General features: G+C 46.1%; 1 protein-coding gene across 1 annotated transcript in view; it reads right to left on the minus strand.

The window, feature by feature from the left end:
• Nucleotides 1-14,908, minus strand: part of SHANK1 (SH3 and multiple ankyrin repeat domains 1) — a 511,391-nt gene that overhangs the window by 27,732 nt on the left and 468,751 nt on the right. The window contains exons 20-21 of the mRNA XM_044281565.1: nt 14,649-14,705; nt 12,022-12,146 (exon numbers count right to left, since the gene is read on the minus strand). Coding sequence (XP_044137500.1) covers nt 12,022-12,146; nt 14,649-14,705 — 182 coding nt within the window. The remainder of the gene's footprint in view (nt 1-12,021; nt 12,147-14,648; nt 14,706-14,908) is intronic.

The following is a 14,908-nucleotide window of genomic DNA, read 5'->3' on the forward strand; positions in this document are numbered from 1 at the left end:
AATTAAACATAAGAAGGCACACATAGAAGCAAAAATAATAGAATCTTCCCAATGCGGCTCTTATATGAAACAGCTAAAATTCTGCCGTTCATTGAGACCGGTGGGATATACAGTTTTTAAATAGAAAATCCACTTTGCCTCACATTGGAGGATTCTCCTATCCCAATTGCCTCTTCTCTTGTTGGTTTTATCATTTCAATACCCATGAAGGTAAGACACTCAGTCCTACCCTCGTGTTCATTTCTCACGTGTTGTAATACAGAAGTATCTCTTTGGGTTATTACATCTCCAACATGCTTGGATTCTCTGTCTGAGCATGTTATTTTATACACAACACCTTTAGATTTACATATAGGAATAGTATGGATGGGCACTCGTATATGGGGATATGTAGGACACAATTTATTATTAAAACTTACAATAAAATGAAATCACAATGTAAAATGGACAATATATAAAAAAACTGTGAAGTGAAATGATACAATGGGAGAAAGTCAATGAATGTACTGTTATGAAGGGCTGGGGCTGATAACCCAAAAAAATCCTCACCTTGTATTCTCAGGGCTATAGGGTGCTGGGAATTTTAATATTGTAATAAAGGGAGGATAAATGTGGTGATCAGTCTCTGCTCAATTCAGTGATATTTCTCTATAATTTCATAAATGTAATAATCACACATCTATAAAAAACTTTTTTCACCTATGGTGATATAATTGGTCCTAATAAGTAATGCCGCTAATTATCCTGTGTAATTTTTCCATATATATAGGAATAGTGTTGCGCATAAACAAAGTTTCCTCTGTATTTAATACTCTTTGCAAGATGTAACCGGTCTCTTTTTGTATCCGCGGGGAACTGTTGCAAAATGTAACCAGTCTTTTTTATGTCTATAGGAACTGTTATAATAGCATCCAGGTTATATCGCTGTGACAAAGTCCTTGGTATATATTTCTAATGCAGTTCGTTATTTTCCCATTATCTTTATGTAGCACATCACAAATCTTTACCCACTATGTTGGCTTACCTTTGGCCTGTAACTTGCTGGGACTTGCGAATAGATCTGTACTCCACACTGTATGCCGGCGTCCCGGTTGTGGAGTTAGTCGCATCCCACGTGTCTGTCACCGCTGATTTCAAGATCCGGTTTGGTGTGAGGATCACGTACCTTTCAGGCGCAGGTGAATGACGTCTTCAGGTCTTTTTTAATGGGGTAAAGAAAGTTCCTTTTTCTTCAAAGTGCACTTATATTCATGAAAGCGGGGTATTTATCCAAGGTCCTGCGCCAGACGCGTTTCGGGGAGACACTGTCCCCTTCGTAGGCGCAGGACCTTGGATAAATACCCCGCCTGAAAGGTACGTGATCCTCACACCAAACCGGATCTTGAAATCAGCGGTGAGAAACACATGGGACGCGACTAACTCCACAACCGGGACGCCAGCATACAGTGTGGAGTACAGATCTATTCGCAAGTCCCAGCAAGTTACAGGCAAAGGTAAGCCAACATAGTGGGTAAAGATTCGTGATGTGCTACATAACGATAATGGGGAAATAACGAACTGCATTAGAAATATATACCAAGGACTTTGTCACAGCGATATAACCTGGATGCTATTATAACAGTTCCTATAGACATAAAAAAGACTGGTTACATTTTGCAACAGTTCCCCGCGGATACAAAAAGAGACCGGTTACATCTTGCAAAGAGTATTAAATGCAGAGGAAACTTTGTTTATGCGCAACACTATTCCTATATATATGGAAAAATGACACAGGATAATTAGCGGCATTACTTATTAGGACCAATTATATCACCATAGGTGAAAAAAGTTTTTTATAGATGTGTGATTATTACATTTATGAAATTATAGAGAGATATCACTGAATTGAGCAGAGACTGATCACCACATTTATCCTCCCTTTATTACAATATTAAAATTCCCAGGACCCTATAGCCCTGAGAATACAAGCTGAGGATTTTTTGGGGTTATCAGCCCCAGCCCTTCAAAACAGTACATTCATTGACTTTCTCCCATTGTATCATTTCACTTCACAGTTTTTTTATATATTGTCCATTTTATATTGTGATTTCATTTTATTGTAAGTTTTAATAATAAATTGTGTCCTACATATCCCCATATACGAGTGTCCATCCATACTATTCCTATATATAATTCGCATTTTGATGGGTGTACTCAAATTGTGGTTGGTGCACCTACCCTGAGGGAATAGAGGCGAGCAGGTCTCTCAACTTCTGTTACCATCCCAAATACCTTTAGATTTACAATTGATCATGTCCCTTATTTCGTACATCTTATTAGCATTGTTGCTCTTAAACATTTTTACTCATTTCATATATTTGCAAGCCACACACCCTCCACATTTGTAATTGCCACGAATGGGTTTATTGAGCCAAGTTCTCGGTGCTGGTGGTGCTACAAAATGACTTTTTACTACCCGGTCACAGACGCTCTTCCCTCTCCTATAAATGATACTTGGACGCTCTTTCATCACTTCACAAATGTCAGAATCCATCCTTAGAATATGCCAGTATTTAGTACACTTCCCCATACCGAGGCACGGACTACTGTTCAGATTTGTGCCTACATCCTCATTTTGGCAAAGAATTTTCTCGTGCTTTTTTCCATTGGGGGACACAGACCATGGGTATAGCTTAGAGGTATTAGTAGGAGGGACACTATGCAAATGAAAGAGCTCCTCCTCCTCGGGCTATACCCCCAGACTCCACCAGGAGGAACTCAGTCTTTGCTTAGTGTCTGGTGAAGGAGGTTGACACTCTCTGATTCTACTCCTTTTTGTTATTTTTATTCTAGATGGGGACACAGGTCGGCATGGCGCCTTCCTGGTCCCCCGTGGAGTGCCCGCCGCCGTCTTTGGGACGTTGCCTGGCTGCCTCCATTTCCCCCCAAGAAGATAAGTGGATCCGGGCTCGACCTGTTAGCTCCGGCATCCCACCAGCTGCTGGGACGCCTGCTGCCTACCCTCCTCCAGAGCACTGTTCTCCTGGATTGGAGTCAGAAGTCTGAAGAGGCGCATCCCTGCTGGTCTGGACATCGAGGGAGCATGCTGAGCAGATAAGTGTTGCCCAATCCCTCCCCCTCCCTCTGTGTCTATTTGTCTGTGGCTACCTGGGTGAACTTGAAGAAGGATCCTGATGGGGCACTTTCTTCATTTTGGCACTGGAGTACTGGCATCTCTTCCCCCTTAAACTGTGGGCTTCAGCGCTTCTCTCGTCGGGCCTTGGCTGCTGCGCTCCCTCAGCGCCCGCCGGCAGGCCGCTCCTCCACGTGGTGTTTGTTTAAATCACGCGCGCGCTTATTTCCGCGCGCGTGCGCTTATTTTCGCGCATATTTTCGCGCGTGCGCTTATTTTCGCGCATATTTTCGCGCGTGCGCTTATTTTCGCGCATATTTTCGCGCGTGCGCTTTTTTTCGCGCATATTTTCGCGCGTGCGCTTATTTTCGCGCATATTTTCGCGCGTGCGCTTATTTTCGCGCATATTTTCGCGCGCGTGCATATTTTCGCGCGCGCGCTTATTTTTCGCGCGCTTTTTTCGCGCCATAATGACGCGTTCGGGGAGGCGGAGCCTCGGCATGCCGCTCTGACTCTCCTTACACCGGAGACTCTGTTTGCTCATGGCCGTGCAGCTCCTCATCACTCTACTCTGTTTTGTGCCAGGCAAGCTGGTAGCTCAGTGGTACTGCTGCTGCTGCCCCATGTCCAGGCTTTCTGAGTTCAAAGCCCCTTTCAGCCTTCAAAAATTGTTTATATTATTCTAGATGGGGACACAGGTCGGCATGGCGCCTTCCTGGTCCCCCGTGGAATGCCCGCTGCCGTCCTTGGACGCTGCCTGGCTGCCTCCATTGCCCCCCAAAGAAGACAAGTGGATCCGGGCTCGACCTGCAGCTCCGGTATCCCACCAGCTACTGGGTCTCCTGCTGCCACCCTCCACCAGAACACTGCACTCCTGGACAAGGAGTCAGAAGCCTGATGAGGTGCATCCCTGCTGGTCCTGGAGTCGAGGGAGAAGTTCTGCAGGAGAAGTTCTGCAGGAGCAGATAAGTATTACCTGCATCCCTGCCTTACCCCCCTCCTCCACCCCTCCTCCACGTCCCTGGGGGCCTGCGGTCCCCGCTTGGGCATCTGCCATGTCCAGCGCGGCCGCTAAATTGGTCTTAGTCGCCAAGGCAACCATGTCCTTTAATCCTGTGGCGCTAACGACTCCATCTCTCTCAGTGGTCCCCACAGTGGGTGACTGACTACGAAGAGGCAGCGTGAGCGGCAGCATCCCACCTCGGATGTCTCCGTCTCTCCACCCCCCTCACCTCGCCGGTGGCGCTTGCGGACTGCTCTTCCCCCTCCCTAGGGAGAGTAATCCGAAGGAGAATTATCCGGCTCGGACGAGCCAGGTCCTTTTTGGACTATAGGGCATTTTCAAATCCTGTGACGCCAACCACCTCTCTAAGTGGTTTTCCACAGAAGACGCCCGACTACTAACAGGGAGCGTGAGCAGCAGCATCCCTCCTCGGATGGCTCTGGCTCTCCCCCCCCCCCCCCCCTCGTCTAGAGGCGCGTTCGGGCGACTCGCCCCTCCCTTAGGGAGCGCAAGTCTGAAGGACAATTTCCGGCTCTGATTAGGTCATGGAGCGGGACCCCTCGCCTAAGCTCTCCACCAGGGTGGCTGACTTAGTGGTGACTGTCCGAGACACCTTTATTCTCCAAGGGGATTCTCCTCCTTCCACTGGTCAGGAGTTCCCCCTTTTTCCGTCCAGGCAGTCGGAGACTACCATGTTCCCGGTCCATGAGGGATTTTTCCGCGGTCATGTCCAGGGCCTGGGGTGGTCTTAATAAGGTTCTCGACCACCCAGCGCATGAATATACTTTCCTTTCCCTGCTGACGGCGAGGAGAGGTGTCTCCTCCCCCTAAGGTGGATCCTCCGGTGGCCGGATTAGCCAATTATGTGGCCCTTCCTGTCTTAGTCAGTTCCTCTTTCCAGGATGCTGTAGACAGACGCATAAACTCTCTTCCAGGTCCTTTTTTCGCTGGCAGCGCGTCCCTGTGACCTACCTTTCACTCAGCAGGGGTAGCCAGTGCTCTCTCGGTGTGGTTACAACACCACCACCAGGAACTGGCGGTACGAGATGCGGCTACTAACACACTGGAGTTGGTTCTCCAGATGTCTCAGGCTTCTAAGATTCTTTGCGAAGCTTCTAGGGACATTGTTTCCCTCTTTGCCCGCAGGTTGGCCATCTCTGTCACTCAGCGCGAAGAGATTTGATTGAAGGTGTGGGATGCTGACGCCTCCACCAAGCGTTCCCTTGCTAATCTCCCCTTTGGGGTTTCCAGACCTTATGGGGATCAGCTGGACGAGTTCATCTCTGCATGCCTTTTGCCGTTTCTCATCTGGTAGGCCGTCGCCTGCTTCCTCCGCCGGGGGTCTCAGGTCGCCCGCAAAGAGCCCTTCCTTTGCACCAGCCTTCCCGGCACTAGAGGGCCCAGTCAGCCCGCCCTGCTGCTTCTAGGCCTATCACATGTCCCGATTGCGGAATCCCACCATCGATTCCTGCGCTTCGCCATTATGGGTCGACACTGTCAGTTTGTCGCCCTTCCTTCGGGTTGGCGACCACCCCGCGGGTCCTTGCCACGGTCCTGGACCGCTCATGGCGCTTCTTCGTACCAGGGGCATTCCTTTGCTGCCCTATCGGGACGATATCCGGATAGAGGCCCCCCTCTCTACCGCAGACCACGGACAGCGTCCGGATCACTGTTCAGACCCTGGAACGGTTCGGCTGGCTGGTAACTTCCCAAACTCCTGCCTCTTCCCGTCCCAGAGGCTCTCCTTCCGGAGGGTGATTTTGGACACCTCGGCTGCCTAAGTATTCTACCAGCCTTCAAGTCCTCCCAGGTCCAGGGGGCAGTGTCGCATCTGCTGCGCTCCCCGTGCCTCTCCATTCGGGAATACTTGCAGGTCCTGGGTCTTATGGTAGCCTCTTTCGAGGCCTTCCATATGCCCAGTTTCACACTCGCCTGGCGCAACAGGAGATCCTTTACCTTTCAGCGGGTTCGGGCAGCTCTCCCTTGGTGGCTGTTCCCAAAGAACCTGAGGTCGGGGAGTTCCTTTCTCGCATTCTCCTGGACGATCGCCGCCACCGATGCCAGCATCCTGGGTTGGGGGGGCGTTTTCCAGTCTCGCACGGTTCAAGGAATTTGGTCGGCGGCAGAGTCTCGCCTTCCAATCAACTTTCTGGAACTGAGGGCGATTTTTTCCGCTCTCTCTCTCCTATTGGACCTCTCTCCTTGCGGGCCTCCCAGTGCGGGTTCAAACGGGCAATGCCGCGGCCGTGGCCTATATCGACCATCAGGGCGGGACCCGCAGCCGGATGGTGATGCAGGAGGTGAAGAGAATTCTGACGTGGGCGGAGACGCACGTTCCGGTGTTGTCAGCAGTTTGCATTCCAGGAGTGGACAACTGGACAGCGGACTTTCTAAGCCACAACACGGTGGATCCAAGCGGGTGGTCTCTGCATCCAGAAGGGTTCGAGGAAATCTGCCACAGATGGGACCGTCCGGATGTGGACTTAATGGCGTCCGGGTTCAACAACAAGATCCCAGTGGCCCTGGCTCGCGCCCGAGATCCGGAGGCGTACGGATGGATGCGCAGGTGTCTCCGTGGCAGGACTTCAGCCTCCTCTGTTTTCCTCTCCTACCAAAGGGTCTACGCCAGTTCGAGGCGGAAGGGACTCCGACCGTTCTCATCACCCCAGAGTGGCCTCGCCGCGCGTGGTTTTTTCGGACGTGGCTCGGTTGCTGGCGGGCGCCCCATGGCCTCTTCCCGACGGACAGGACCTACTGTCTCAGGGCCCGTTCTTCCACCGGAATTTGCGGTCTCTTCGTTTACCGGCGTGACTGTTGAAACCGCCATCCTGATAAAGATGGGGTTCTCGGATTCAGTGGTTAGGACCATGATCAGTCCGGGGAAGTCTTCTTCCTCCCGGATTTACTATCGTACCTGGATGGCCTTCCTATCCTTTTTTGAGGGTTCGGGGTTCCCTCCCCTTCGGTTTTCCATCTTGATGGTACTGTCTTTTCTTCAGTCTGGGCTTGTGCAGGGACTGTCGCTTAGTTCCCTGTAAGGTCAGGTTTCGGCGCGGGCCGTCAGAGGTCCCTTGCTCTTAAGGGTCCGGTGGTGACCTTTCTTCGGGGGTGGCGCATTCGGTTCCCCGTATGTTCCCCCTTTGTCTCCTTGGGATCTCAATTTGGTTCTGCGCGCTCTGCAGTCGGCCCCCTTCGAGCCTTTGAGGAGGGTCTCTCTGACTGTTCTCATCTGGACTTCCTTGTGACCATAGCTTCTGATACAGCTACATAGCGTAGTGATTAAAGTTCTGGGCTATTATGCAGTGGCTGTGAGTTCACGTCCCATCACGAGCTTTTAAGTCAGAATGGTGTCGGAGCTGGCCGCTCTTTCCTGTCAGGAGCCTTTCTGGTTTTCCACCAGGATTAAGTTGTGCTCCGTCCAGTCCCCTTCTTTTTGCCCAGGGTGGTCTCTCCCTTCCGCCTTGATGCTTGATGAGGATCTTGTCCTGCCTTCCTTTTGTCCTTCTCCGGCTAACCCCAAGGAATGCACTCTGCATTCCCTGGATGTTGTACGGGTCCTGGAGGTGTGTCTCGCGGCTACTGCTTCCGTCCGCCGTTCTTGGCGCTCTGGATCTGCTTGGCTATTTCCGCGGCTTGTCGCGCTTGTGGTGGAGTTCCCCCGGCTAGAATTGCCGTTCTCTCCATTGGGGCGGAGGGGGCTTCCTGGGCAAGACTCAGTCGTGTCTCTGCGTCTCAGCTGTGTACGGCGGCCACCTGGTCGTCCTTGCATACCTTTGCAAATTTTTGTCAGTTGCATTCACTGGCTTCGGCTTTGGCCGCAGGGTTTTGCAGGCTGTGGTTCCTGTTTGACCGTTGGGGCGTTCCTCCTGGCGGTGCTGGTATTTTTTTCCCACCCCATGGACTGCTTTTGGACGTCCCATGGTCTGTGTCCCCCAATGGAAAAAAGCACGAGAAAAGGAGATTTTTGTGAAACTCACCTGTAAAATCTTTTTCTCGTCTTTTCCATTGGGGGACACAGCTCCCACCCATTATTCCTGTTGCAGGAGGGGTCTTTAGTTCAGTTTTTCTGTTTCTGGTTGGACCTTATGGCTTGGTCCGATGGTTTCCATGATTTTTTCTTGCTCCTTCTCCTACTGCTTGTGCAACGCCTGAGTTCCTCCTGGTGGAGTCTGGGGGTATAGCCCGAGGAGGAGGAGCTCTTTCATTTGCATAGTGTCCCTCCTACTAATACCTCTAAGCTATACCCATGGTCTGTGTCCCCCAATGGAAAAGACGAGAAAAAGATTTTACAGGTGAGTTTCACAAAAATCTCCTTTTCATCGCTTCTTTACTAGTGAGTAGAGGTTGTTTCTCCCTTTTGTAATCTGTGAAGATTTTGTGAGATTTTTCTGTGACACTTTTTCTTTTTCCATTTTTTCCTCTTTTTTAGTACCTTTCTTCACTTATAAAGTCCCCTGCTGAGTCCCTTAGATGGGATGAAATATAGCATGTAGGGAAATTAAGTGGGGGTCATTACAGGGAATAGGCCCCAAGCAGGCAAAGGTTCCGTATGGGGTCGCACCTATATCCTTCTGCCATCATACTGAAGGATATACACCTGATGTTAAGATCATATCACAGACACCTGGAAGGGCTAAGATCTGTCTATTTATTACTTTGGTATTGATTACGGTCAGGTGACAAAGAAAAACGAAAAAAAATTGTATATTTTAGTGTCTTCTCACTTCATTTTTCTTTTGAGCATGTTATGTAAATTGCTTTATTTTTATTTGTAACCAGTAAAAGTTATGTTTTATTGATATACCCAGTCCACTGTGAAATAGTACTGGGTGACCTCTCCAAGGTGGGCTGTCCAAAATACAGTACAGACCAAAGGTTTGGACACACTTTCTCATTCAAAGAGTTTTCTTTATTTTCATGAATATGAAAATTGTAGATTCACACTGAAGGCATCAAAACTATGAATTAACACATGTGGAATTATATACATAACAAAAAAGTGTGAAACAACTGAAAATATGTCATATTCTAGGTTCTTCTAAGTAGCCACCTTTTGCTTTGATTACTGCTTTGCACACTCTTGGCATTCTCTTGATGAGCTTCAAGAGGTAGTCACCTGAAATGGTTTTCACTTCACAGGTGTGCCCTGTCAGGTTTAATAAGTGGGATTTCTTGCCTTATAAATGTGTTTGGGACCATAAGTTGCGTTGTGGAGAAGTCAGGTGGATACACAGCTGATAGTCCTACTGAATAGACTGTTAGGCCTAGTTCACACGTCAGTGTTTGGTCAGTGATTTCCACCAGTGATTGTGAGCCAAAAACCAGGATTGGAGCCTCCACAGAGATAAGGTGTAATGGAAAGATCTGCATCTGCTCTGTGTTTTTGATCTGCACCTGGTTTTGGCTCACAATCACCAATGGAAGTCACTGATCAAATCACTGAAGTGTGAACTAGGCCTTAGAATTTGTATTATGGCAAGAAAAAAGCAGCTAAGTAAAGAAAAACGAGTGGCCATCGTTACTTTAAGAAATGAAGGTCAGTCAGTCCGAAAAATTGGGAAAACTTTGAAAGTGTCCCCAAGTGCAGTCACAAAAACCATCAAGTGCTACAAAGAAACTGGCTCACATGCGGACCGCCGCAGGAAAGGAAGACCAAAAGTCACCTCTGCTGCGGAGGATAAGTTCATCCGAGTCACCAGCCTCAGAAATCGCAGGTTAACAGCATCTCAGATTAGAGACCAGGTCAATGCCACATAGAGTTCTAGCAGCAGACACATCTCTAGAACAACTGTTAAGAGGAGACTGTGTGAATCAGGCCTTCATGGTAGAATATCTGCTAGGAAACCACTGCTAAGGACAGGCAACAAGCAAAAGAGACTTGTTTGGGCTAAAGAACAGAAGGAATGGACATTAGACCAGTGGAAATATGTGCTTTGGTCTGATGAGTCCAAATTTGAGATCTTTGGTTCCAACCACCGTGTCTTTGTGCGACACAGAAAAGGTAAACGGATGGACTCTACATGCCTGGCTCCCACCGTGAAGCATGAAGGAGATGGTGTGATGGTGTGGGGGTGCTTTGCTGGTGACACTGTTGGGGATTTATTCAAAATTGAAGGCATACTGAACCAGCATGGCTACCACAGCATCTTGCAGCGGCATGCTATTCCATCCGTTTTGCGTTTAGTTGGACTATCATTTATTTTTCAACAGGATAATGACCTCAAACATACCTCCAGGCTGTGTAAGGGCTATTTGACCATGAAGGAGAGTGATGGGGTGCTTCGCCAGATGACCTGGCCTCCACAGTCACCGGACCTGAACCCAATCGAGATGGTTTGGGGTGAACTGGACCGCAGAATGAAGGCAAAAGGGCCAACAAGTGCTAAGCATCTCTGGGAACTCCTTCAAGACTGTTGGAAGACCATTTCAGGTGACCACCTCTTGAAGCTCATCAAGAGAATGCCAAAAGTGTGCAAAGCAGTAATCAAAGCAAAAGGTGGCTACTTTCAAGAACCTAGAATATGACATATTTTCAGTTGTTTAACACTTTTTTGTTATGTATATAATTCCACATGTGTTAATTCATAGTTTTGATGCCTTCAATGTGAATCTACAATTTTCATAGTCATGAAAATAAAGAAAACACTTTGAATGAGAAGGTGTGTCCAAACTTTTAGTCTGTACTGTATAAAAGCATTCTTTTGATTAAAATAATGTTACTAGCAAGTGTTGATTACCCGGGATTGGTTTTCTCGAAATATTCCAAATATTGCTACTTGGCTAATTTTGGCTGATAAGATTAAGCGATATAAAAATATTCTATATAAACATAGAAATACTGAGGAAAAATGTATTAAAATTTGGGGAGAATGGATGATTTAAGATGTTCCTGTCCCCATTCCCTCCATATTTGCCCCTTTCTGTTTTTATGATGGGGTGGGACGGGAGGCGCATCGCAAAGGGGTGGGTTATTTAGGTATGAGTAAGGGGGGTAAGGTTTATTGGGGGACAAAAATAAATAACTATGTGGATGTTTTGACTGAATTGTGTTGTTGGCATTTCTAATAACATTTTGGGGAAAAAAAAAAATATATATAAGCTGTCAAATTCTGCCCCAGGCCATGGTAACTGTTAAATGCTGTGCATGGTGCAATCCAATATCATTCTAGAGAGAGAACTTGATAAAGCAATGCAAGTACACTGATAACATTAATAATTACCATGGAAAAACGTCCAGAGCCTCAGTACACAGACTAAAGTCAGGGATGGACATATGTGTAAACGCTGAAGATGGACAGAAGGCCGGACAGCAATGGGGCCCATTCCTACCTTAAAATAAACTGCTTCCTAGTGCCTACAAGCCTTCTTGCCAGTGACTTCACTAATGGTTCCAATATCTCACAATTAAAATGGGCTCTGCAGTTTTTTCCCCCAAAAAAACAGTGCCACTGTTGTTCATGGTTTGAGTTGGGTACTGCAGCTCATACAAGTGGATGGGGCTAAGCTGCAATACCATACACTGCCAATGGACAAGGGAGACACTATGGGGCACATTTATTAAGACTGACATTTTAGACGCGGGTCCTAATAAAGCCCTAAACTGGCGGAAGTTATGTAGAGGCGCCGGCCTCTCCATAAGTTTGGCGCATCCAGCGCCAGTTCTAAATGTAAGACAGCTTCTGAGTGGTCTTACATTTAGACCTTTTTCTACGCCTAAAACAGGCGTAGAAAATGGTGAATGAGATGGGCCTGCTGGCCCATCCCCTTCCCCGCCCGCAATTTTAGACCTAGTGTTAGAGGGACAAAGTCACAGATAGCAGTGCCTGAAATACGCCTAATTTAAGCGTATTTCAGCATAGTAAATGAACCCCTAAATGCACAATTAAAAGTATTGTTGTATTTCTACCTCTGAGGAAAAAAAGCTCTTTGAGGCAGACCGTGATGTTCCCAGAGATGCCAGTGTACCAGGGTTGGAGCTCTCATTCACGCTAATAGTTTGCTGGGCTGCTGCGAGAATTTCATCCAGTTTATCTGTAGGAGGAAGGAAGAGAAAAGAGTGCAATGACTAATTACTTCATATGTATATACAATTAATGGATAGTTCACTAAATATCATACTGTACATCAATTCAATTTTACTTTAAACAATTAAAGGGGTTGTGCAGGGATTTTATATTGATACCCTATCCAACGACACCCAGCACCCCGCCGGTATTATTGCATCCCAAAAAGTTAGAACTTTAAAAACTACAAATATTTTTCTGTGTGGTGAACATCGTAATGGAAAAAAAAAAAATGCGCAATTTCCCATTTTTTGTCACCTCGTCCCCTCCACAAAATTGAATAAATAGATGGAAAAATAAATAAGTATATATATATATATATATATATATATATTATTTTTATTTATTTTTTATTGTTTTTTTTAAAGGTTTTATTTGTGTTAAAATATACCGTAATAAAATCTATATAAATTTGCTATTGCCACAATCTTACTGACTGGCAGTATTTCAAGTAATTTTTAGCTCATATTGAATACTGTAATAACAAAACAAAAACAAAAAAAACATGGTGGAGTTTTTTTTTCAATTTTGACCAACAAATAATTTTTTTCTCCATTTTCCAATACAAGATATGGTAAATCAAACAGTACCATTAAAGATGCATCTTGTACCACAAAAAATAGGCCTTCACGTGGCAATATGGCATATCTGAGGTGGGGAAGGCATCGGCAAATTAACGATATAAAGAGACCCCTTTTTTATTTTCCTCCTTAGTATACATCCTGCATAACAATGTATTTTGTTTTCCTTTAGGCTAGGTCTACACAACGACATTTGTCACGCGAGATTTTGTTGCACCAATGTCGCGCGACAATTTTTATAATGACAGTCTATGGTGTCGCACTGCAACATGCAACATGCTGCAACTGCGATGCAACAGTTGCAGAAAATCAATTTGAGATGGATTTTTCTGCGACTGTCGCATCGCAGTCGCAGCATGTCGCATGTTGCGGTGTGACACCATAGACTGCCATTGTCATTGCCATCTGTTGCGCGACTTATTTTCGTACGACAAATGTCGTTGTGTAGACCTAGCCTTAACCCCTTCAGGACCCCATGATTTTCTGCTTTTGCGATTTCATTTTTCACTGCCTGCCTTCCCGAAGCCATGACTTTTTTTTTTCCATTTACATAGCCATATGAGGGTTTGTTTTTTGCGGCACAAAATTTAATTTTTAATGGCATAATTTACTATTGCACACAATGTATTAGGAACCTGGGAAAAAAAGCCCAAATGAGATGAAAATGGAAAAAAAAACACATTTCCGCCACAGTTTTATGGGTTTTGTTTTTAGAGTGTTATGTGGTAATACTGACCTATTCCCTTCATTCTCCAGGTCAGTATAATTATGGCGATACTACATTTATATAAGTTTTTCTAATTTTTTTTTAAATGCTGAAAATTTTTAAAACGTTGGGATTTTTTTTCATTGCCATATTCTGACCCCCATATTCTGTTATGGTTATGGAGCTGTAAGACGATGATCTGTAGTTTTTATACCATTTTGGAGTGTGTACGACTTTTTGATCACTTCAGAATTCAGTATATGCCAATGCAGTGCTGCCACCTGCAGGCCTGCATTGGAATACACTAGTACAAGGCCTAAAAGCCTTGAACAGGCTTAGGCCTATTACTAGTACAGGCTGCCTTCCCCGATCTCAGCCAGTGTAAGGCATTCCCAAATGTCGTGGTCACAGACCGGACTTTAAAGACTGGTTCGAAAAGCAATCCTCGGCTTGGATCCCAAGTGATGAACTGAACCATGGGAAACCTAGATGTATATGTTCAATTTTTAAACATTGCCACCACAGGGAAAATAAACTATTTGTCAGACGTGCCCTGGTTCTCGCTGGTAAGCTTCCTGTTTGATGGGGGGTGTCACATGATCACTGAAGCCAATGACTGTCAACAGAGATGACATGTCCGCATGCATCACTTGACCCAGTGATGTGACGCATAAGAGACACCTCAACACTGTAGCTAGTCACTGGCTCCAGCAGCTAAGTGACACTCAAACAGGAAGTTTACCAGCAGAGCCTGGAGCACAGCAGTAGTGATTAGGATCTGAAGGACCCAGAACCCAGTAGAAGGGAGGAGGTAAGTATGGTTCCCTCTGCAGGTTCAGAGATGTGGTGTGGTCTGGCTGTAAAGCCCCTGATGGTAGACTACCTCTGCAAGAATTAGACAATGCCCATTCAAGTCAAAGTGCTTTGTGTGTAATGCAGGACAGAACAGGTCCTCTACAGACACATAAACTCTTTGTTACCGCTCTCCACTCTGACCACAAGATGAGCATCCTGAACAGGGGACATATCTATTAACTCAAAAACCTTAAGTGGGTATGTGAGGATGGGATTTCTAAACTAGACATTCAATTTTACAACTAAGATTTAAGAATAATAAGTTTAATAAGAAGGTTCTGAAGCATTTTGAAATATCCTGACCAATTATAGTAAAGGTAGATCTTACTTAGTGCCATTTGATATACGGTTCTTTTCTTCTCTGTGTTCTGAGATGGCTCATAGTCTAAAAGAATGAGAATCATGTGGGTACAGTAGGTTGAGCTTTATAATACAACATATTAAAAAGTAGCCATGACAACATTGACAAACTAACTCTTCTCTTCTGTCACATGACAGGAAATCTATACAAAGACGTTTGTTGAAGCTACCATGGCAACCCCAGAGCAAGCATGTTCACATTAGTGCAGCAATTAGAGGACCAGAAGA

Source organism: Bufo gargarizans, chromosome 2 (assembly GCF_014858855.1).
Source record: "Bufo gargarizans isolate SCDJY-AF-19 chromosome 2, ASM1485885v1, whole genome shotgun sequence".
Taxonomy (NCBI): Eukaryota; Metazoa; Chordata; class Amphibia; order Anura; family Bufonidae; genus Bufo; species Bufo gargarizans.